The 23,243-nt window shown below is 41.8% G+C and overlaps 1 protein-coding gene across 4 annotated transcripts in view; it reads left to right on the plus strand.

Moving 5' to 3' along the window:
• Positions 1–10,545: 10,545 nt before the first annotated feature.
• SCAF4 (SR-related CTD associated factor 4) overlaps positions 10,546–23,243 on the plus strand; it is a 57,538-nt gene continuing 44,840 nt past the window's right edge. For 3 of the 4 annotated variants that reach the window (XM_027101339.1, XM_027101357.1, XM_027101342.1), the window contains exon 1: positions 10,546–10,967. In XM_027101339.1, the coding sequence (XP_026957140.1) occupies positions 10,938–10,967 (30 nt within the window). In that variant the 5' untranslated portion in view covers positions 10,546–10,937. Of the gene's footprint in view, positions 10,968–13,667; positions 13,687–23,243 lie in introns of those variants that run through there. The other variant, XM_027101348.1, reaches the window with a different exon arrangement.

Raw genomic sequence — 23,243 nt, forward strand, 5'->3', positions numbered from 1 at the left:
TAAAACTATAAAGCTTCTAGAAGAAAACAAGGCAGATATCTTCATGACCTCAGGACAGGCAAAGATTTCTTAGCCAGAATACAAAAAGGATTTAAATATAAAAGAAAAAATTACTACATTTTACTACATAATAATCAAAAGCTTCTGGAGACTTCAGCTTCTAGTGATGAGGTAGTAACAAGGTTCAGATTTACCCTTCTGCTGTAAAAAAATATTTGAAAACTGGAAAATTTATAGGAAACAACAATTTTCAGAAAATGGACAAAAGGCCAATTACTGACAGGGGAACAAATATAAGAATTATCAGGGGGCTTCCCTGGTGGCGCAGTGGTTGAGAGTCTGCCTGCCGTTGCAGGGAACACGGGTTCGTGCCCCGGTCCGGGAAGATCCCACATGCCGTGGAGCGGCTGGGCCCGTGAGCCATGGCCGCTGAGCCTGCGCGTCCGGAGCCTGTGCTCCGCAACGGGAGAGGCCACAACAGTGAGAGGCCCGCGTACCGCAAAAAAAAAAAAAAAAAAGAATTATCAAAGACTTCTCAGGAGAAACTATGCAAACAAGAAAACACACATACAAGGTGTGTTTGTATGTGTGAGATAACACACGTAACAATGCTGGGGGGGAAATCCTGTAAATGTAGTATTCTATACCCACTGAAAATATCAAAAATAAAAATGAAATATAGGCTTTTTCAGGTAAACAAAAGCAGAGAGATTTTCAGTGATAGTAGACATGCGCTAAAAGAAATACTATAGGAACTTTTTCAGGAAGAAAGAAATCAATACCAGATGGAAACTTGGATCTATATAAATGAATGAAGAGCACTGGAAATGTTAAATATGTGGGAAAATATAAAAGGATTATCTTGTTTTTAAAATGTCTTTAAAAGAAAAAAGACTGGGAATTCCCTTGTGGTCCAGTGGTTAGGACTCAGCTCTTTCACAGCCGTGGCCCGGGTTTGATCCCTGGTCAGGGAACTAAGATCCCACAGACCACGCAGCATGGCCAAGATTAAAAAAAAGAAAAAAAAGGAAAAGAAAAGAAAAATGACTGTCTAAAGCAAAAACGATACTAATGTGTTGTGGACATATGTAGGAGTAAAATACAGGACAACTGAGCACAAGGGTTGGACAGAACACAGATAGGTTAAAAGTAAAAGCGTGAAAAATATATCTCATGAAAATACTGATCGTAAGAAAGCTAGGGATTCCCTGGTGGCGCAGTGGTTAAGAATCTGCCTACCAATGCAGGGGACACAGGTTAGAGCCCTGGTCCAGGAAGATCCCACATGCCGTGGAGCAACTAAGCCTGGGCACCACAACTACTGAGCCTGCGCTCTAGAGTCCATGCACCACAACTACTGAGCCCGTGCGCCACAACTACTGAAGCCTGTGCGCCACAACTGCTGAGCCCATGCGCCACAACTATTGAGCCCGCACTCCACAACTACTGAAGCCCGCACACCTAGAATCCATGCTCTGTAACAAGAGAAGCCACTGCAATGAGAAGCCCGCACACTGCAATGAAGAGCAGCCCCCGCTCGCCACAACTAGAGAAAGCCCACACACAGCAATGAAGACCCAACGCAGCCAAAAATAAATAAAATAAAATAAATAAATTTTTTTAAAAAAGAAATTGCATGGTATTAAAAAAATTTTTTTTAAGAAAGCTAGAGTGGCTATATCAATATCAGACAAAATAGATTTCAGTCTCAATAAATTTAAAAGGACTGAAGTCACACAAAGTATGATCTTTGACCACAATGAAATTAAATTATAAACCAACACCAGAAAGATATTTGAAAAATTCCCAAATATTTTGTATTGTATTCCCAAATGTATTGTATGTAAATAATACATTTCTACATAACTCATGGATAAAAGAAGAAACTACAAGGGAAATTACAAATACTTTGAACTAAACAGAAATGGAAACACAACACATCAAAAAAAATTTCTTTTTCAACACATCAAAATTTTGAGAGGGAAATTTCCTTTTTTTTTTCTGGCCATGCTGCGCGGCATGGAGGATCTTAGTTCCGGGACCAGGGATCAAACCCATGCCCCCTTCAGTGGAAGCACAGAGTCTTAGCCCCTGGACCACCAGGGAATTCCCTAGAGAGAAACTGAAAGTTTTAAATGCTTATACTACAAAAAAATATGTCTCAAATCAGTGATCTATGCTCCCACTTCAAGAAGCTAGAAGATGGGGCTTCCCTGGTGGCTCAGTGGTTGAGAGCCTGCCTGCTGATGCAGGGGACACGGGTTCGAGCCCTGGCCTGGGAGGATCCCACATGCTGTGGAGCGGCTGGGCCCGTGAGCCACAACTACTGAGCCTGCGCGTCTGGAGCCTGTGCTCTGCAACGAGAGGCCGCGATATTGAGAGGCCCGCGCACCGCGATGAAGAGTGGCCCCCGCTCGCCACAACTGGAGAAAGCCCTCGCACAGAAATGAAGACACAACACAGCCAAAAATAAATAACTAAATAAATAAGAAGCTAGAAGAGCAAATTAAATGCAAAGCTAGCAGAATAAAGAAAATAATAAAGAGTGAAAATCAATGAACCAGAAAGTACACAAACAGTAGAGCCAATCAATAAAACCAAAACTCTTTCTTCAAAAACATCAACAAGATAAGTAAACCTCTAACAACACTGAACAAGAAAATTCTAAAAAGAACATTCAGGTGACCAACATCAGGGTTGAAAGAGGCAATATCACCACAGACATAAAAAAGATAATAAGAGAATATTATGAAAAACTTTATGCCAATAGATCATCAACCTTTAAATAGACAAATTTCTCAAAAAATACAAATTATCAAAACTGGCTCAAAATAATAGAGCACCCAAAGAGCCCTATATCAATTTTAAAATTGAATTATTAATATAAAACCTTCCCATAAAGAAGACTTTAGGCCCACATGGTTTCACTGGTGAATTCTAACAAAATCTTAAGGAAGAAATAATAGCAATTCTATGCAAACTCTTTCAGAAAATAGAGGAGGGAGGAACTACTTCTCAACACATTTGATGAGGACAGACTATTCGGACACCAAAACCATTACAAGAAAAAGAAACTACAAACCAGTATCACTCATAAACATAGAAGTTAATATTCTTGACAGAATATTTGCAGATTGAATCCAGCAATGTATAAAAAGGGTAATACCCCGTGACCAGTGGTATGTGTTCAGGAATGCCAGTTGGTTTAACATTCAAAAACCAATCAATGTGGGCTTCCCTGGTGGCGCAGTAGTTGAGAGTCCGCCTGCCAATGCAGGGGACACGGGTTTGTGCCCCGGTCCGGGAAGATCCCACATGCCGCGGAGCGGCTGGGCCTGTGAGCCATGGCCGCTGAGCCTGCACGTCCGGAGCCTGTGCTCCACAATGGGAGAGGCCACAACAGTGAGAGGCCCACATACCACAAAAAAAAAAAAACAAAAAACCAATCAATGTAATTCACCATTAAAACAGAATAAAATAGAAAAACCATACAGGCCTCTCAATAGACATGGAAACTGCATCTGACAAAATATAACACCCACTTATGATTTAAAAGATATTTTTAAAAACTCTCAAGAAACTAATAGAAAGGAACGTCCTCAACCTGTTATAGGGCATCTATGAAAAACCTACAGCTAACAATGTAATGGTGAAAGAATGTTTACCCCTGAGATAAGACACAGGATAAGGATGTCCACCTTTCCCTCCTTTTATTTAAAATTGCCTAAAGGGGTGGGATAGGGAGGGTGGGAGGAAGGTTCAAGAGGGAGGGGATATGGGGTATATGTATACATATAGTTGTTTCACTTTTTTGTACAGAAGAAACTAACACAACATTGTAAAGCAATTATACTCCAATAAAGGTGAAAAATAAAATAAAATAAAATTGTAATGGAGGACTAAGTGCAAACAAGAAAAATAAATAAAAGACATACAGAGTGGCTAGAAAAACATAAAACTGTCTTCCTGCAAGACATGATCATGTATAAATGGCCAATATGCATATGAAAAAATGCTCAACATCAGGGCCAGGTATTAGACTCTGGGGAAGTAGTCCATGAGGAAGGAATCTATCTGTTTGTGGACAGGCTTTCTCTAGTTACGGCGAGCGGGGGCTACGCTTCGTTGCAGTGCGCAGGCTTCTCATTGTGGTGACTTACCCTGTTGCAGAACACAGGCTCTAGGCGCACAGGCTTCAGTAGTTGTGGCACACGGGCTCAGTAGTTGTGGCACGCAGGCTCAGTAGTTGTGGCACGTAGGCTCTAGAGAGCAGGCTCAGTAGTTATGGTGCACAGGCTCAGTTGCTCTGCGGCATGTGGGATCCTCCCAGACCAGGGATTGAACCTGTGTCCCCTGCATTGGCAGGCGGATTCTTAACCACTGCGCCACCAAAGTAGTCCTGGAATGTATCTGTTTTTGCTTACTGCAATATCCTAAATACCCAGTGCAGTGCCTGTCCATAGTAGGTGTTTGCCTTTATTTTGTGAATGAATGAATAAAAGGGCAAATGTTAGATTGTGGTAGTTCGGTCCTGAGAGGTCACATTTCACTTCAGTCAAGACAATTTTAATATTTCAATTTTGGAAAAAGAATCTTAGATCCCTATTCTTAAGTAAGACAGAATATGGCTAAGAGAAACTGTTTTCCTTTAGCAGTTACTTTTGATGGTTAATTTTCTGTGTCATCTGGCCTGGGCCACCAGATACCGAGATAAGTTATTTCTGGGTGTGTCTGTGATGGTGTTTTGGATGAGATTAGCGTCTGAACTGATGGAACCACAAAAATAGAATGCCCTCTCCAATGCAGGTGGGCATCAGCCAATCCACTGAGGGTCTGAACAGAACAGAGGTGGAAAATGGAGGAATTAGCTCTTTTTTTTCCTGCCTCACTGCAAGAGCTGGGACATCTCATCTTCTCCTGCCCTTGCACTGGTTTTCAGGCCATGGCCTAGGACTGCCCACCAGTTTTCTTTCCTTTTTTTTTTTTAAAATAATATTTTGTGTTTTTAAGGGCCTTGAGTTTTGTGGGGGTGTTTTTTACAAACTTATTTATTTGGGGCTGTGTTGTGTCTCCGTTGCTGTGCGCGGGCTTTCTCTAGTTGCAGCGAGCGGGGGCTACTCTTCATTGCGGTGCACGGGCTTCTCATTGTGGTGGTTTCTCTTTTTGCGGAGCACGGGCTCTAGGCGTGCAGGCTTCAGTAGTTGTGGCTCGCAGGCTCTAGAGTGCAGGCTCAGTAGTTGTGGCACAAGGCACAGTTGCTCCACGGCATGGGGGATCTTCCTGGACCAGGGTTCGAACCTGTGTCCCCTGCATTGGCAGGCGGATTCTTAACCACTGCACCACCAGGGAAGTTCCCCACCAGCTTTCTTCATACTCTAGCTTGCAGATGGCAGATTTTACGTATATATGTATCTCCATATACAGTCATCCCTTGGTGTCTGAGGGGGATTAGTTCCAGGACCTGTTGTGGATACCAATACTGAGGGATGCTCCAGTCCCATAGTCTGCCCTCTGTATTCACCGGTTCTGCATGAACGGATTCTACCAACTGTGGATGATGTATTAAGTTTGCTGTCCACATTTGGTTGAATTTGTGGATGCAGGACCTGAGGATATGTAGGGCCAACTATATATTTACTGAAAAAAATCTGCATATAAGGGGACCCACATAGTTCAAACCTGTATTTTTCAAGGATCAACTCTATATAAAATATATATGGAGAAAAAAATATAGATATATTAATGGTATATATATGAGAATATATAGAAAGAATATATATTTTAATATACACATATATATATATTTATTCTAATGGTCTGTTTCTCTGGAGAACCCTAACTGATACATTACTCATATGCTCATATGTTTACTATCATAAATAAGATTGTCTATCCAAAATACTTTAGGGTTGCTACACACTTATCTGTATGATTTCTTTTTGTAAGGAGCTTACTCTTTATGATTACAAAGGTAATACATGCCTTCTGTATGGAGTCTAGAAAGTGCTGAAAAATTAAGTAGAAAGTGAAAATTCCCTAAAATCCCATCACCCCAATGGACATTGAGCTCTTCCTTCTTCCACTTCCTGTTTTCCTCATAGTTTTTTCCACTATTTGGGCACTAACAACATAAAGGGCATGGAGATAGAGATTGGCACAAAAAGGAATCAGGTGGGTCCCTTGGGGACAGAGGGGGATGGACGTCCATGTGGAATTTTCTAGTGGGTAGTTGGAAATGTAAACCAGGAGAGATTTCAGATCTCTAAGTGGGGAGGGAGAGGGGTCACAGAGGTGTCAGGTGAAATCTCAGGAAGGGGAGGAAGCTGGCCAGAGAAGGAAAGCAGACCAAGAAGAAAGGAAGAATCTTGTACAGTATCATTAGTTTATACTTGCTCCAGAAAGTATATGGGGTAACGCATTAGAAAGAATCTGTTTTCTCTTGAATTCTTATCAATGAATGTTCTTCTGGGCTCTTCAGGAGTGAGATGCTTTCTTTCTGTATTCTCCACACCTGCAGACTGTAGCCAGCATTCTTTTCAAGAGAGTGAGTTGACATGTGAAGGGCACAGAATTAACCAGAATACTACTTTCTGAATGCCATCTTCTCTTTCCTCTGAATATTGATTTCATCTACTCTTTTTAAAAACAAGTTTGTTTGGAATGGCTTTTCAGAACTGTCTATTTCCACACACACATTATGAATACAAGAATCTGTTTAAATCAATGCTCTTTGAGAGAAGGCAAGTTTGCAAGTGGATAAAATGTCTTGCTGATTCTTGTCGCATGCATTTATGATCCTCCAGCCATCTTTTTAATAGGCTGCATTCCTACTGCTTCAAGGTGTGCTCACAAAGGACAGATCTCATGAGTTTTTGTTATTAGCCCCTAATTTCCTATTGTACGATTTGACTTGTGTGCCTAGAGAGACAGAGACAGAAGTCCAGCAGTAGTTCTGCAAGTGGTTGCCAGACGTCCCAAAGCAGATAGAGGTGCTGCCTCTATCTTCTGAAAAGAAAAATGGTAGGAAATGCTGCCAAGGCACCCAAAGCCTAGTCAGCAACACATATTCCCCAAACAACTTGTTTAAAAGGCCTCCCAAACACTATAACATATAAACCAAACAACTCTATACAGAAAAGAACCCCCTGAATCTAAATTATCTACCTCAAACACAAGGATATCAGATGTCAAATCTTGTTCCTTGTACGTTCATATCTCAGTAGAATGGTGCACAGGAAATGTTCTCCTCCTGGCCATCATTCCCTCAGTTCAGCAGCCATTACAGAGCTCAATAGCTATCATGCATTGAGTCCCAAATGCAAAATGTCTGAAGCTGAACTCACCACCTTCCCCCCAGCTCAAGACTTCAAACTTCCTTAGGGAAATCCATTTCCCTGACTCACAGGAGGAAAGAAGATCACAGATATGAGCTGGGGGAGAAGGAATTCCATTAGGCTTTGTGGGCCCATTTTTAAGATCTGCCACGGTTCACAGAAAGAGGGAGGGGAAGGGCAAGGGCACAGCAGACTTTTCCGGATAATAACAAGACAAGGTAAGATGTGCTATAGCCGGGTCATGGAAGCATATGGTGGGAGACGTTGAGTCTGGCTAGGAGGAGAGTCGGGAAGCTTTTCAGTACAGCGCCTGACACAAAGTAGGTGACTGATAAGTGATTAATGATTGAAAGGAGGTAATGTCTGAATATCAACCTGATGCTAAATGGGCCTGCCTACATGGAGAAGCTGGGAGAGATTTTACATGAGAGCAAAAAAGGCAAGCTGTGTCAATTCCCAGACGTGCCCAGGAAATGACAAAACTTGGGTTGTGCCCTGGCAGTAGGCTGGCAACATGGTATGGGGGTCTTGGACAGGATTTGGTAGACAATGGAGATCCAGAAAAGCCAAAGGGTAGATCTACTAAGAACTATATTTTCTTTTTTAATGGCCACACCGCATAGCACTCGGGATCAAACCCGTGCCCCCTACAGTGGAAGCGCGGAGTCTTAACCACTGGACCGCCAGGGAAGTCCCCAAGAACTATATTTTCTAATGCAATGTTGGTGGTCCTATGTATGACTACTCTGAGAGAAGCAAAATGGGCTTAAAAAATATAATCATAGTTCAGCTGAGAGATAAAAAGGGAGTGAAACGAAGTAGATGTTAGATGGGCCCCCAAAGAATACTTTTTTTTCCTTCAACAAATAATTAAGAGTACACATCATCTCACATCCTAAAAGAAACAAGTACACTCCTCCTTCATCCTGCAGCTTTTCCCTGGGTCCCTCACAAACTTGCCTTCACAGTCAAGGCTGTAAAATATCTCCTGCTTGCCTTCCCTTCATTCTTTTTTTTTTTTTTAATGTATTTATTTACTTATTTGGTTGCACCGGGTCTTTTTTAAAATTTATTTATTTTTGGCTGCGTTGGTTCTTTGTTGCTGTGTGCGGGCTTTCTCTAGTTGCAGAGAACAGGGGCTACTCTTTGTTGCAGTGGGTGTGCTTCTCATTGAGGTGGCTCCTCTTGTTGCAGAGCACGGGCTCTAGGCGTGCAGGCTTCAGTAGTTGTGGCGCACGGGCTCACTTGCTCCGTGGCATGTGGGATCTTCCCAGACCAGGGATCAAACCCGTGTCCCCTGCATTGGCAGGCCGGTTCTTAACCACTGCACCACCAGGGAAGTCCCTACACCGGGTCTTAATTGTGACAAGGGGGGTCCTCAGTTGTGGCTCCATGGCTCCAGTTTCCTGTCCCTTTGTCAGTTTCAGCTCCTCCCAGCATGCTTTGCACTACTGACTCCCAGACCTCCACCTCCTCTCAGCCATCTCTCCTGACTCCACACGCGTTTACCCAACTGCCTCTTAGACACCTTCACTTATTTGCGCCAGGGGCAGCTCAAACTCCACAGGCACCAGAAGGAGATCATCTGGCCTTGGGCATGTTAGCTAACCGAATTGGGTCTCACTTCCTCAACTATAAAACAGGGGCATTACCAATAGCCACGTCACACAGAAGCACATTAAATTAAACGAAATAACACAGAATGGCATGTCAGACCCTGGCACATGGTAAACGATCTACAAGTGTTAAACCATTACTGTGACTTCACTCAAACCCATTCCTTCCTACCCATATATTCCCTAACTTATAAACCCACCACCCATGTCCTTCATCAAGCAAATACCTAGAGCATCCTCCTTGATACCTCCCTCTTCCTTAACCTCATAGTTGTTCTGTCCCAACCCATCCATTTCCCTTCTTAAGTACCTGAGCTTGTCTCTCCTCTACTCCATTGCCTTAAGCTCTCAGCATCCCCTGGGCTGAGGGCTAGGGCTATTCTTTCCCTGACCCCACTCTTGCTACTCTACACATTAGTCGTGAAAGAGCATATTGCATGACACCACTCTCCTCTTAAAAGCTTTCAATGGCTTCCCACTGCCTTGGGGACAAAATCCAAACTCCTTGGAAGGACACAGAGGCTCTTCAGGACCTGGTCTCAGTCCTCCTCCTTACTCCATAAGCTCCAGCTCGTCCTCCTTGGGTAATGCCACAGTACTCGTCAAGCTCAGTTAGGCCACAGTGCCTTCTCCAACCACTCTTGCTGCTTCTTCCAGATGTAGCTCAGGTGCCACTTCCTCTAAAAAGCTTTCCTGGACTTCCAGTCAGATGAATATCTTTGTCCTTTGTTCCACAGAGTCTCTGCCCTAACACTTACCATGCTTTAGTTATTACCTGCTCATTTGCCTATCCTCTCCCACTAAATCGAGCTGCCTGCGGGAAAGAAAAGTATCTTTTAATTTCCATATTCCCAGAACCCAGCACAGTGCCCGGCAGGCAGTAGGTTGCACGGGAAGTTAATCAGAACAGTCTTTCCACCTAAAAGGAAACAACGTGGTTTGGGGAATCGATATTAGTGTTTAGCGAATCCACTCCTCTCGCGGCACAAGGCTGCACAGGGGTTCCTTTAGGCCTGCGTGGATATCCAGTGCCTGCATGTCCTTCTCGGGGCTTCAGCTCAGGCAGATTTAACCCTCACGATTAGGGCAGACACAGGACTGCATCGGCAGAGCCTGCACGGGAGCCTGCAAATGCACGCTCAGCGGGCTGAGGTCAAATCCTGAGCCCTTTGTTCCAGGCAGCGGAGGGCAAGTGGCTCCGAGCCCGCCAGCCCTGACGGGTGCAGGGCCTGCCGGGGCAGAATGGCACACAAAAACGCACCGGGGAGCGCCGTGTCGGGCAGGGGCGCGCGTGTGCACTGGCCCTCTCCGTGCCAGACTCCTGGCCCTGGGACCCCGCGCTCGCCGGCGCCCCTCTCGGGGACCCAGTCTCTGGGCTAAGCCGACTTCTCGGCCCGCGGCCGCAGCGGGCGGGAAAGCACTCCGTTGCCCAGCGTCACGCGCTAGCGGCTGGGCGGGCGGCGCGCGCGCACGCGCGGGGCGGGACGGGGCGGGGCGGGGCCAGCGGGGGCGGGGCGGGGCGGGGCTGGAGCCGGGCACAGGAAGAGCTGGGAGGCCCAAGCCGTCCCAGCGTGCCCCGCGCGGCGTGGACTCGGGCAGCTGCCGCCATCCCGCTGGCGAGGAGGAGAGAGAGGCCCGCCCGCTTGCCGGTCGGGCCAGTGTGGGCTAGTGCGTGAGGGCGCGGGGGGCCGTGTCAGCGAGACGCAGAGCGCAGCCGCCACCACCAAACGGACATGTTGGAGCCCAGGGCCGCCGCCGCCTCTTTTTCCTTATCCTCCGAACGGGACTGAGAGGGGGCCCGCCACCCCGCCGCCTCGGCCGCCCGCCCCGCCGCCTCGGCCGCAGCCTCTTCCTGCCCGGCCTCCAGCTCCGCAGGTCATCGCCTCCGCCGGCCCCTCAGGCCCGGCCGGTTCCCCGGCCCCGCTCCGCCGCGGCGCGAGGTCTATGTGACCGGCGGGCCCGGAGCAGCCGCCGCCGCAGCGCGAACATGGACGCCGTCAACGCCTTCAACCAAGAGGTAAGGGGTGCTTGGAACAGGAGGGTGCCGGGCCTGCCGTGGAGTCGGGGCGTCGTTTCTCCTGCCGCCGGAGGTTTAAAGCTTAGGTCGGGGTGGGGACTCTTCCTGCCCCGGTTCCGGGGCGGCGGGGCCTGCGCGGAGCGGCCTGTGGCCCGGGGAGGTCGCGGCGGCCGCGGGAGCCGACCCCACACCCCTCCCCCACCTCCCACTCCCGGGCGGCGACCTCGGGCTGCCCCTCTCGCCCCCTTCCGGCCTTCTCCAGCCCGCGTCGGCGCCGGTGCCTCTAACTTCGCCCCCTTTCAGGTTCGGGTGCTCTCGCTCTCTGCTCCCAGCCCCGTATTGGCTTCGCGGTACCGGGAGCCCGCAAGGGGCTAAGAAAGAAGCGCGGGCGGGCGTAGGGGGCGGGGGGAGCCGGAGCATCTGCTGGTCGCAGGGCTGGCGGAGCGGCGGCCTCGGCTCTCCTGTTGCTCGGGCCGCGGCGCGACAGCGGCTGGACTCTGATCCCGGGTCGGGGAGGAGTTGGAGAGGGTGTTCATCCCTCTCCCCCGGGATTCCTACACTTGGGAAATGGGCTTAATAAACGGGGCTCCTTATCTTACCGAGTCGTGAACCCAACCGTCTTATGGGCTCTGTGGCCCCAACGTGACACCTAAAAAGTTGAATGGGAGGGAAGAGTATTCGCCCCGCCTTAGACCGCTAGAATGCCGGCTTTGGCCTCCAGTCCCCCACCCTTGCACCCTTCTCGCGGTAGTTAATCCTCGGCTCCCTTCTTTGGGAGCATTTACATGTGAAAACCTCCCAAAACCGGGAACAAAGCTGCCTGCCGCCCTAAAGCTCTCTGGTTGTATCTCCAAACATTCCAGGTGCTGTTTTTGAAGCGTAGAGCCCACACATCTCTATTTTTCAGAATGGATTTGAGGGGAGAGGTCTTGACCATTGATGATTTAAAATGTAGTTACAGAATGGAAACAATTGTCATGTGTTGAGTTGGATTATCTTTCTTTTCCAAGTACTAAAGATAAACCCAGCACTGAAGAAGTCAGATGTAGTAGTGTAGTGCTAGATGTCTTGGGACAGCGTTAAAAACTTGGTGCATCTCACAGTGAGATTTTTGTAGTTTCACTTGTGACAGAATTAGGGTGCAGTAACTTTCACTTTGCAGTGCTATAATATCGTACCCTCCACTAACACTGCAGTTAGCACCGTTTATTGCTTTATCAATTATCCTAGAAATGATTTGTCTTCAACTGATGGATACATAACATGTCTTAACTGCAGAAGTTCGGCAGTGTCTTGTAAAGTTCAGTATTGATTATTTTCAAAATGATGAAATAGTATTTCCTCATTTTTGATGGCTAGAGAATTTGTGATAATACTTCAAAGATTTCAGGGTTGGAAGTTGACTTTGTTTCCTTAAGGCAAAATACACTGGAATGTTGGCTTCACGAGGGCAGGGAGTTTCTGTTCTTTGCTTTCTCCCCCCCCCCACCCCAGCATAGCACATGGTTGGCAAATACTTGTTGAATGAATGAGACTTTATACAAATGGTACAATTTTTTAGAAGATAAGTACATTTCTTTCTCAAGATAAAAACTTTTTGATTGGTTTTAACGAACAAAGAGGAGGGTTTTTAGTGTATTCTTAAGATCAGAAGTATTTAATTCTGATTGAGACATTATGGAAGTTCACATTAAGCACATTATTAAGCAAAGTGTCTTATGTTAATTCTGGAAAAATGTCATCAGTAGTTTTTACTTTGAAAACCAAAATTAGGAATGATACTGACTCCTTGAAAAAGGAAAATGGTATTTTAACCTTTTTAAATGTACAAAATGAGAATTTTCTTATCATTGATCATTTTCCTCTTTAAATAATTTCTATTACCATTCCTAGTCTTTATCACTGCAAATTGCATTATGTTAGGTGTATGTTACCAATTCCAACTCTCTTCTGCCAGACTTTCTTCCCAAAACACTTTTTTCTGGAGAAAATAGTCTGACTTTAAAATCCATCTCCTTGTGCCTGCCTGATTGTAGTGCTTCTCAGTTAATTCCCCCCATTCATGAAATGTTATTGATTAGTTCAAATCTGTAACTTCAGATCTCCCAAATCTTCATTTTGCAAACCTGCTTAGCTGTAAAGCTGTGTCCTTAATACGATGGCACTACTACTGAGGACTTCTGTCCCATAGGAGCCTAAACTAATAGAGGACACAAAACTTAGGCAAGTAGCTTTAATATGGGATAGAATGGCTTCCTTTGGGGCCCTTGTAGAGTACTGTGGGATGGCCCTGGGGGATTAGACTTGGGCGGAGAGGATAGTATCAGTCTCAGGATTTCCGAAGGTGTTGGAAAAGTAATTCAGAGGCTACAGTGGTGAGAAATAAGGAACAGTAGTTTGACTCCTGAGAGTACTGGAAAGTAAGAATCATTAAGGTATCAATAATTTTGGGTCTGACAAGTTTTACATCTCTGATGTGTTTGAATTCCATTTTTTTTTTCCAGGTCGTGGATAAATTGAAGGTTTTAAGTAGTGGAGTGATAATCAAAATACTGCTTGATTTGTAGTATATATTGGAGAAGGCAGAGGTTTGGAGAAATTTGGCAGGTTGGGGACTGAGGTAGGAGAAGCAAGTAGAATCTGAACTTGGCACGTCTGTAGAGGGAGTGGAGAGGAGGGGAAGGATGTGGACCAGAAGAATCCATGGACTTGACATCTGGTAGGTTTAGAAGCACCTTTTGCCCCCACATTCTGAGTGCTGGGAGAGGGGGGATGCTGTTAACATGACAAGCAGTCATCAAAAGTATATTTAGTGCATGGGAAAATATGCTCGATTTTGAACAGCTTGAGTTTGAGTGGAACAGTCGTGTAGAAATTTTTGGCAAGCAGTTGGTCATGTAGGACTCAAACTTGGAAGCAAGAGTTAGAGGGAGACATCAGGGAGTCACTCTCAGATGTGCCCTAGAGAAAATTGAGAGGGGGAGACAAAGGAATTAATATTTAATAAGCATCTATATAGCATGTCAGTCACTTTATATATACATATCTAAGTTAATACTCCTACAACCTTGCGTAGACGTCCATTTATAGGTGAGAAAACTGATTTTCAAAGAAGTTGAATAATAAATCTCTCAAGGGCATACTACTAGTTAATGGCAGAGCTGAGATTTGAATACAGATGGTCCCCTCTTAATTGCTGCCTGAAGATAATATTTTATATAATACCAGGGGAGTGGTCACAGGTTAAGACTTAAGTAAGAAAAAAGCCACAAAATTCTTTGAGGGTAATGGAATCTGTAGTTTAAAGTTGAATGGTGATAGGAGAGATAAGGAAATAAGAGGTAGCAAATGTAAAGTAGTTGGGGTTTTTTGTTTGTTTTTGTTGTTTTAGAAGTTTGGTTGGAGGTATTCCCAGGGAAAAGTTGCTTCAAGGATGAAGGGAAGGAAGAATAATTAACAGTGTAGTAGGCACTGGTGCTAGCCCTTTGGTATGTTTATATAGTGTGTATATATAAAGTCTTAACCTAAGTAAGTGGTGTTCAAGCCCTGGTCTCTATTAGATGGGCATAGAAGTTAAAGCATGTTGAGGGACGGAATGTGCAAAAAAAAAAAAAAAGCATAGTTTAAAGCAGCCAGAGGGATTGGTTAACTTAGAGCAAAATTGTGGATGAGAGGAAGGGAACAGATCTGATGCACAGGTAAAAGAGGTCAGTATATCTGTGATAAGAGAGGAAGGAAGATAAAAAAAGCCAAGGTTATTAAAGGCATTTTGACAGGACTTTTATGACAAGACACTGTGTTAAGTGTTGTAAAAGATGGAAAGATGAGTAAAAAAAAATCAGTGATACTTAATTGTGTTCTATTATGTTTATATACACTCCTTAATAAGAAGGGTTTGGTAGTTCATAAGTTTGTTGAATGGATAAAGGTTATAGATAGGATTTTTTAAATCTGTAGATTGCATTTTTAGCCTTTAATCAGTCTTCGCTAAATCCAAAAGAAGAGCTCTTCCCTCTCCCTCACTTTTTTTTTGGGGGGGGCAACATCTGTGATTTTAAGATGTTTAAAGTACAAAAAACGTGCAGAGAATATAACAAGAATCGACAGTTGTTATTTATGTGTTTTTAATTTTAAAATAAAGTATTATAAAGTCCTTCTTTCCTCCCATCTCCTCTATCCCCGCCCCCCCAGTCAGAAGCAATCAAGTAATGAATTTAGTATAATATCAATCTCTGGTCCTTAAACAATATTCTATATTTTGGTATACATGAGTAGTATATTGTACATATTCCGCAATGCTTTTTTGCTTAAACATTATTAATACTGTATATTAAGATTTAGTTCTATCTGCTGTGTAGTATGCTATTACTTGAATAGACCGTATTTTATTTATCTGGTTCCCCAGTTGATGAACATTTGTTTCTCATTTGTTACTGACAAACACTGCAATGAACTTTCTCAATCATGTCTCTTTGTGGAAAAGTTTCTCTAGGACAGCTGTTCTCAAACTTTGGAGTTGGCTCCTTTAAACTCTTAAAAGTTAAGGACCACAGAGAGCTTTTGTATCTGTGGGTTATATCTTGATATTTACCATATCAGAAATTTAAGCTGAGAAACACATTTATTAAAAATAATGTACCTATTGCATGTTAACATAAATAACATTTCTAATGAAAAATAACATTTCCAAAACAAAAAAAATTAGAAGAGTGACATGGTTTTATATTTTTGCAAATTTCATTTAAACTTACGTTTAATAAAACTTGAATTCTTGTATATACTTTTTCATTCAGTCTCTTGCATCAGGTAGCCTCTGGAAAACTGCTGTATACTTGTGAGAAAATGAATGAAAAGGGCAAGAAATGTCTTAGTATTGATATGAAAACAGTTTTTACCTCACAGACCACTGAAAGGAACTCAGACACCCTCTTCCCCACACCGCTCCCCACAGCCCCCAGGATCCTGGAGTTACTTTGTGAGAACTACTGTATCGAGGTGTGGTATGCATATAATGCTACTTTGAAGTGCAGGAAGAAAATATGAGTGCTTTTATATTTGTTTATCTTTAAAATCAGACAAATTAAACTTTATGAGTCATTTTAATACATGAATTGATTTTGCTGCTCTTATTCACTTGGGCTGACAGTCTTGAATCATGTTACTCTGAAGGAAGAATTGAGCTCCACATCTCATTGGGGAGCCTGCCACTCTTCTTATTCCCACTGGAAATTGTTCTGTATGAACTATTGTATATTTTACCTATTGATTACTAGGCATGATTGTCTTCTAGAATTTAGGTCATATGATGAGTATTGTAAAGCATTTTTTTTTAACCTGTAATGTCAGTCTGGTTGCTTTTTGATCATTCCTTTCTTCTTTGAGAGGTCTATCTAAAGAAGTGGACAAAGATTTGAAACACGGTTCTTACTGTGTGGAAGAGATGTAGAGGACCAGGGCAACAGAAGTAAAATTGGAGGTTTCTCTTGACTCATTTGACAATGTCACGCTGTTAATCACAGGAGTTGGGATACTAAAAGTTATAGTTTTGTTCCTCTGCTCTTTCTTGACTCAGAGAATTGCTTATCTCTGACAACAGTAGAGGTCTGGCTTTATGGTGAGTGGAATAAAGCTGGCTCTTCAGAGCTTTCTGTAGCAGGATTTATCACTGATGTTCTTGTTGAAAATATTCCTCTCCCTAGTCTCTCATTTTGTTTAGTATTTTGTTTCAGAAAAATGTGTGGACATATGATAAGGAACTGATTCAGAGAAAAATTGGAGTAATGGAAAAGTTGGCTTGTAAATCTTGTGAAACAGAATTCAGGAGATAAAAGTACCTAATAAAAAGTTGACAAAATGGTAGTTGGTTTTTGTATGTGTATGTTTTGTTTGTTTTGTGGGAGTTTTTTTGTTTTGTTTTCGGCTGCGTTGGGTCTTTGTTGCTGTGCACGGGCTTCTGTTGTTGTGGAGCACGGGCTCTAGGCACCCGGGCTTCAGTAGTTGTGGCACACGGGCTTAGGTGCTCTGTGGCATGTGGCATCTTCCTGCACCAGGCCTTGAACCCGTGTCCCCTGCATTAGCAGGCAGAATCTTAACCACTGCGCCACCAGGGAAGTCCCTGTATGTGTATGTTTTTGTGGGAGTGTTTTTTTGTTTACCAGGTACAAATTGTAGGTTGCTGTCCTCTGACATGGAGCCCAAGTGAATATAATTCACTTAATCATTACAGGAAACTTTTTTTTTGAGGCATAGTCGGTTAACAATATTGTGTTAGTTTCAGGTGTGCAGCATAGATTCCGTTTTTTTTTTTTTGCAGATTATATTCCATTATATGTTATTATATTATTACAGAATATTGGGTATCTCTGTGCTATACAGTAAATCCTTGTTGCTTATCTATTTTATATATAGTAATTTGTATCTGTTAATCCCATACGCCCCCCCTCCTTTTTGGTAACCATAAGCTTGTTTTCTGTGTCTGGGAGTCTGTTTCTGTTTTGTACATAGATTCATTGCATTATTTTTTAGATTCCGTATATAAGTGATATCATATAGTACTTGTCTTTCTCTGACTTATTTCACTAAACATTCTCTAGTTTCATCCACGTTGCTGCAAATGGTAATATTTCAATTTTTATGGCTGAGTAATATTCAGTTGTGTATATATACCACATTTTCTTTATCCGTGCACCTGTTGATGGGCACTTAAGTTGCTTCCGCGTCTTGGCTATTGTGAGTAGTGCTGGTATCGAACGCTGGGGTGCATGTATCTTTTCGAATTAGAATTTTTGTTTTTTCTGGATATATACCCAGGAGTAGAATTGCTGAATCCTGTGGTAGTTCTAATTTAGTTTTTTAGGGAACTTCCATACTGTTTTCCATAGTGGCTGCACCAATTTATATTCCCATGAACAGTGTAGGAGAGTTCCATTTTCCCCGTACCCTCTCCAGCATTTATTTGTAGACTTTGATGATGGCCGTTCTGACCCATGTGAGGTGATACCTCATTGTCATTTTGATCTGCATTTCTCTAGTAATTAGCGATGTTGAGCATCTTTTCATGTGCCTGTTAGCCATCTGTGTGTCTTTGAAAAAATGTCTATTTAAGTCTTCTGCCCATTTTTGGTTTGGTTTTTTTGATATTGAGTTGTATGACAGGTTACTTTTCTATAGATGTCTGCCTGCATTTAAAACTCATTTCAGATACACCTTGATAACATGATAGGAAAAAAGTTGTTAACATAAATGATGAACTTTTAGTGTTATTGATATTTGTTGAGATAATATGTGGAATCTTTTTTTTTTTTAGCATACTTCAGAGCAACAGCATGCAGATTTAATAATAAGCCTAAAACAAGTTACGTTATGTTATCAGGTAGTATATAGGATAAGCAGCTTAGCTATTAACAGTTGAAGTTTTGGTAGAGTTGGTAATAGTTAAATTTGTATTAGGCCTTACTAAGATCTGTTGAGAGCTGAGTCTTGAAGAGACATGTCTACATTTCTGTGTTAATAGTAAGTGTAATTAAAATGTACTGTCATGATTTTTTTTTTGAGAACTAGAAGATTGCTCAAACAGTATTGTAAGTTATTATGCTCCAGTCACCTTGATCCTTTTCAATATTTGCATGCTTTGTCGATTACTTTTTATTGTGTTATAGTTAGAGCTCTTTATTGGTGCTTGTGAATTCATGGATAAATACATAGAAACTTTGATAATACTGATGAAGCATTGTACAGGTTAGTAGTGAATTCAACAAGAAATCCAGTGAAACTCTAGAGTTAAGAATTAGAAGCCAAGCCACTATGGAGAACAGTATGGAGGTTCCTTAAAAAACTAAAAATAGAACTACTGTATGACCCGGCAGTCCCACTACTGGGCATATACCCTGAGAAAACCATAATTCAAAAAGAGTCATGTGGGCTTCCCCGGTGGCGCAGTGGTTGAGAGTCCGCCTGCCGATGCAGGGGACACGGGTTCGTGCCCCGGTCCGGGAAGATCCCACATGCCGCGGAGCGGCTGGGCCCGTGAGCCATGGCCGCTGAGCCTGTGCATCCGGAGCCTGTGCTCCACAACGGGAGAGGCCACAACAGTGAGAGGCCCGCATATGGCAAAAAAAAAAAAAAAAAAAAAAAAGTCATGTACCACAATGTTCATTGCAGCTCTATTTACAGTAGCCAGGACATGGAAGCAACCTAAGTGTCCGTCGACAGATGAATGGATAAAGATGTGGCACATATATACAATGGAATATTTCTCAGCCGTAAAAAGAAATAAAATTGAGTTATTTGTAGTGAGGTGGATGGACCTAGAGTCTGTCATAGAGTGAAGTAAGTCAGAAAGAGAAAAATAAATACCGTCTGCTAACACATATATATGGAATCTAAAAAAAAAAAAAAGGTTATGAAGAACCTAGGGGCAGGACAGGAATAAAGATGCAGACGTAGAGAATGGCCTTGAGGACGCGGGGAGGGGGAAGGGTAAACTGGGACGAAGTGAGAGAGTGGCAAGGACATATATACACTACCAAATGTAAAATAGATAGCTAGTGGGAATCAGCCGCATAGCACAGGGAGATCAGCTCAGTGCTTTGTGACCACCTAGAGGGGTGGGGTAGGGAGGGTGGGAGGGGGGAGACGCAAGAAGGTGGAGATATGGGGATATATGTATAGCTGATTCACTTTGTTATAAAGCAGAAACTAACACACCACTGTAAAGCAGTTATACTCCAATAAAGATGTTTAAAAAAAAAAAAGAATTAGAAGCCAAGGTTTAGATTGGGGGGCGGTTGGGAGATAGCAGGGCTCAGTGAAAAGTAGAGGGTCATCCAAGTACCCCTTGAAAGTTATAATTGGTGTTTGGATAATTTGTGACTTTTGGTGTAAATCCATGTGGGTCACTTGGAAGAGATCGTAGAGCAGTAGTGTACCTAGCATATTTGGCATCCAGAGCAGAACTTTCTTCTTTTTCTTTCTTCTTTTTTTTCTTTTAACACATTCATCTTCTACAACAAAACTGTTCTCAGAAATAATCATGAAATTGGCCAGGAAAGAAATTTGAACTTCATGCCGGTTACAAATAAATATTACAACAGAGAGAATTAATTGATTAATATTTTTAAATTTCATTAATACTTTTTTGATAAAAGTAGAAAATTTTATCTACATCCTGCTCTGTCACAGTAATTAATAATATTCCAGTTTCTTTTTAAGCCTTAACTTCTGCATATTTGTCAATGATTGTCAGTTGATTTTCACAATATTTGAGTTCAGTAGACAGTTATAGTCAGATTTAGCAATTTTACCTTCACCTGTAAGTGACTGAAAAAACACTTCTCATTAATTCTAATTACTACAGGTTGTATGTGAAGCAGCACATATACAGTAGTTGGGATGACTTAAACATAAGGTTTCCTTTAGCAGAAATTTAGAAAAAGCTCACTTCACAGTAAACTCTAGAAATCACAATACTGTCCATGTCTTTTTTTGGCATCGATTCTAGTGACTTCCAAATGTACTCTCAGTCAAAAAATTTTCACTAAAATATTTTCACCCAGAGTTTCAGTGTAGGTCTCTATTATGATTGGTGAACATCTTTGAAATTATGTGTAATGGCATTCTCCATAATTTTTGTTCATGGATCATCAAGCTTTGTGTTTCTTTGTTAAAGACTAATTCTGGCTGCTTTTAAGTATTTACACCAGAAAAAAAAGATATATCAGGAAAGAAGACTTGCAAACAGCTATCACACTTTAAACGTACCATTTAAACATACGAATATATATACATAGGAACTACAGAATTGCAGACGTAAACTGACCCTGAGGAGAGTGCAGGCCGTCCTGAACCTCTTTGTAGTCATTCTCCAAATGAACAGGTGTAACGAATCTGCATGTTCTATGCACTGATCATATAACTGGAAGGTTTCCTAATGAAATTCCACTTAGAATAGATCGCTTATTAAAGGATACATAATAAAAATGTACAGATTTGATGCTTATGTATTAAAAACTTATCAGTTACCACAGCAGTAGTTTAAAACAAGAATCTCAGTCAACAAAATGTTTTAGGGGAAGGAATATTTTATCCCTGATATTATTTAGAATTGCTAGCATTTGGTGATAAATAAAACAATTCTCAAACAGTTTTATTGTTTTATTTAGAGTCTTTATAGACAGTTCACCCACTTTCTGCCTTCCCCTGGGTGGACTTTTCCCACTGTCCCTCTCTAGGTGTGTTATTACTCTGGAGAGCGATAGTTGACTAACCCTATAGTCTGTAAATCTTTTTCTGCAATATCCCCTAAATATCTTTATGCACTTTACCATGAGTATTCCACTTTATTCCTCCTTTTGTCAGAGGTTAGTTTTAGCTGATGTAGAATTATAATACCCTGCTTAAAGGAAACCTATAATAAGGAAATTTATGGTAATATCGCTTTTAAGCTTTTAGGAAACATAAAATACTCTTTTAAACTTTAATGGTCATATATTATCTAGTTTACTGTAATTAAGAGTTGCTGGATGATAAATCACTTTAGAAAGGATAGCCACATTTGGGATTCAGAGATACATTCAAATCTTTATAAAGGCCTTAACCATTTCTGAGTAAATATAAGAGCATATTTTATAAAGTTAGGGGTTTTTTAAATATATGAAATAATCCAAAATGGGCAAATCCATAGAGATAGAAAGTAGTTTATTGGTGGTGGTATGAGGGAGGAATGGGAAGTGACTGCTAATGGGTATGGAATTTCTTTGGAGTGTAATGAAATATTCTGAAATTAAATAGTGTTGATGGTTGTATAACTCTGAATATAGCAAAAACTACAGAGCTGTACATTTTAAAGGGGTGAGTTTTATGGTATATTAATTATATCTCAAAGCTGTTTAAAGAAAAACACAAAAAAGTCAGGTTTTAACACCATTTTCATTGTTTTGTTGCTTGATCTTATTTTCTATCAGGTTGAAAACAATATCTCTTAGCTACTGAGTGGCTCTGGAAGTTATTTTGTTGATCCTGAATCCTAAGTTTGTTCAAAGGATATCTTTAGTTTTTACATGCTATTTTAAGAAGTAATCCAGTGGAGCCAGTTCAAGGGAAGGACAGGAAATGAATCCTGCATTTGCTCATTAAATACCAACCAGATGCCAGCATACCAGTTAGGTGTTTTATATATGCCTTTACCTTCCTTCCATTTTAGAGGTAAGGAAACGGGAGGGGTGGTGTGATTTGACAGAGTACTGTAAGAGGCTGCCTGAGCCCAGTCTACAGCCCCACATGGCTACTCGGAAGTTTTTTGAGCAGCTGACCTTTGTCTATTGTTTATGAAGGGAGAGGGCTCCCTAAACAACTTTTGTATATTTGAAGAAAGGTAGCAAGGCACTGTAATGTATATTTGTGGAAGGATTCGCCAAAGTTTAAGAATGATGAAGTTTGGGAGTTTTTAAGTCATCCACAATAATGCAATAGATGCAATCAGTGTTTAAAACTTAAGATATGCTTTTAGGTGTTTATGTTTCATTTACTAATTTATATTCACAATTAAAATTTAAAATTAATTAGGGATTTTATAAATGTTAGCATTTTCAGTTTTAATCCCATTCTTTTGTATAGATCTAGTCATTACAACTTTGTGGGAGAAAAATAGGTATAGATAAAATATATAATATATGAGATAATTTTTTTTCTTCTAATCAGATGATTTTATATCCTGGAACAAATTTTTATTTCTTCGATTGAGGTCTGGAAGGAACTATGTAATTCATAAAAATGTTTTATGGCCAACTTTGGGTGGACACAAAGTTTACTTAGTGAGGCACAGTAAAAGTGATTTTGAAACCTGGCGTCTATGCTAGTAAAGTAGAGTAATGGCATGGATAAAATATTTGGCATTTCCTAAAATCACATCCTGACCTATTTCTCGAACAAGTGAAAAGGAAGTTGAGGATTGATTGCAGTTCAGTGAATCAAAATGGAGGTAAGGAATAAAAAATGACCTGTTGTAGTAAGTGGAGCTGAAGGAGTTAAAAGCCCTGATTCGGGGGAGGCAGCCTTGGTTCTAAAGTAAAAAGTTTGAGTGAAGGGTAGACCCTTGGAAATTGTAAGGGAGTTAGTCTTAGTTGAAGAATAAATTAGGGCATACTTTGAAGCAAGGTAGCAAGTGAGTTGTCAGAAATTAACTACTTAGAAAATTAGTCCTGCCAGCAGCAAATGGTAACAGAATTAGGAGTTGGTGATATAATTAAAAAGTGATGAAGTTTAAACTCCTGTTTGCTA

This window comes from Aethalodelphis obliquidens, unplaced genomic scaffold (genome assembly GCF_003676395.1).
Source record: "Aethalodelphis obliquidens isolate GAN/ISIS:26980383/991018 unplaced genomic scaffold, ASM367639v1 scaffold1, whole genome shotgun sequence".
NCBI lineage: Eukaryota > Metazoa > Chordata > Mammalia > Artiodactyla > Delphinidae > Aethalodelphis > Aethalodelphis obliquidens.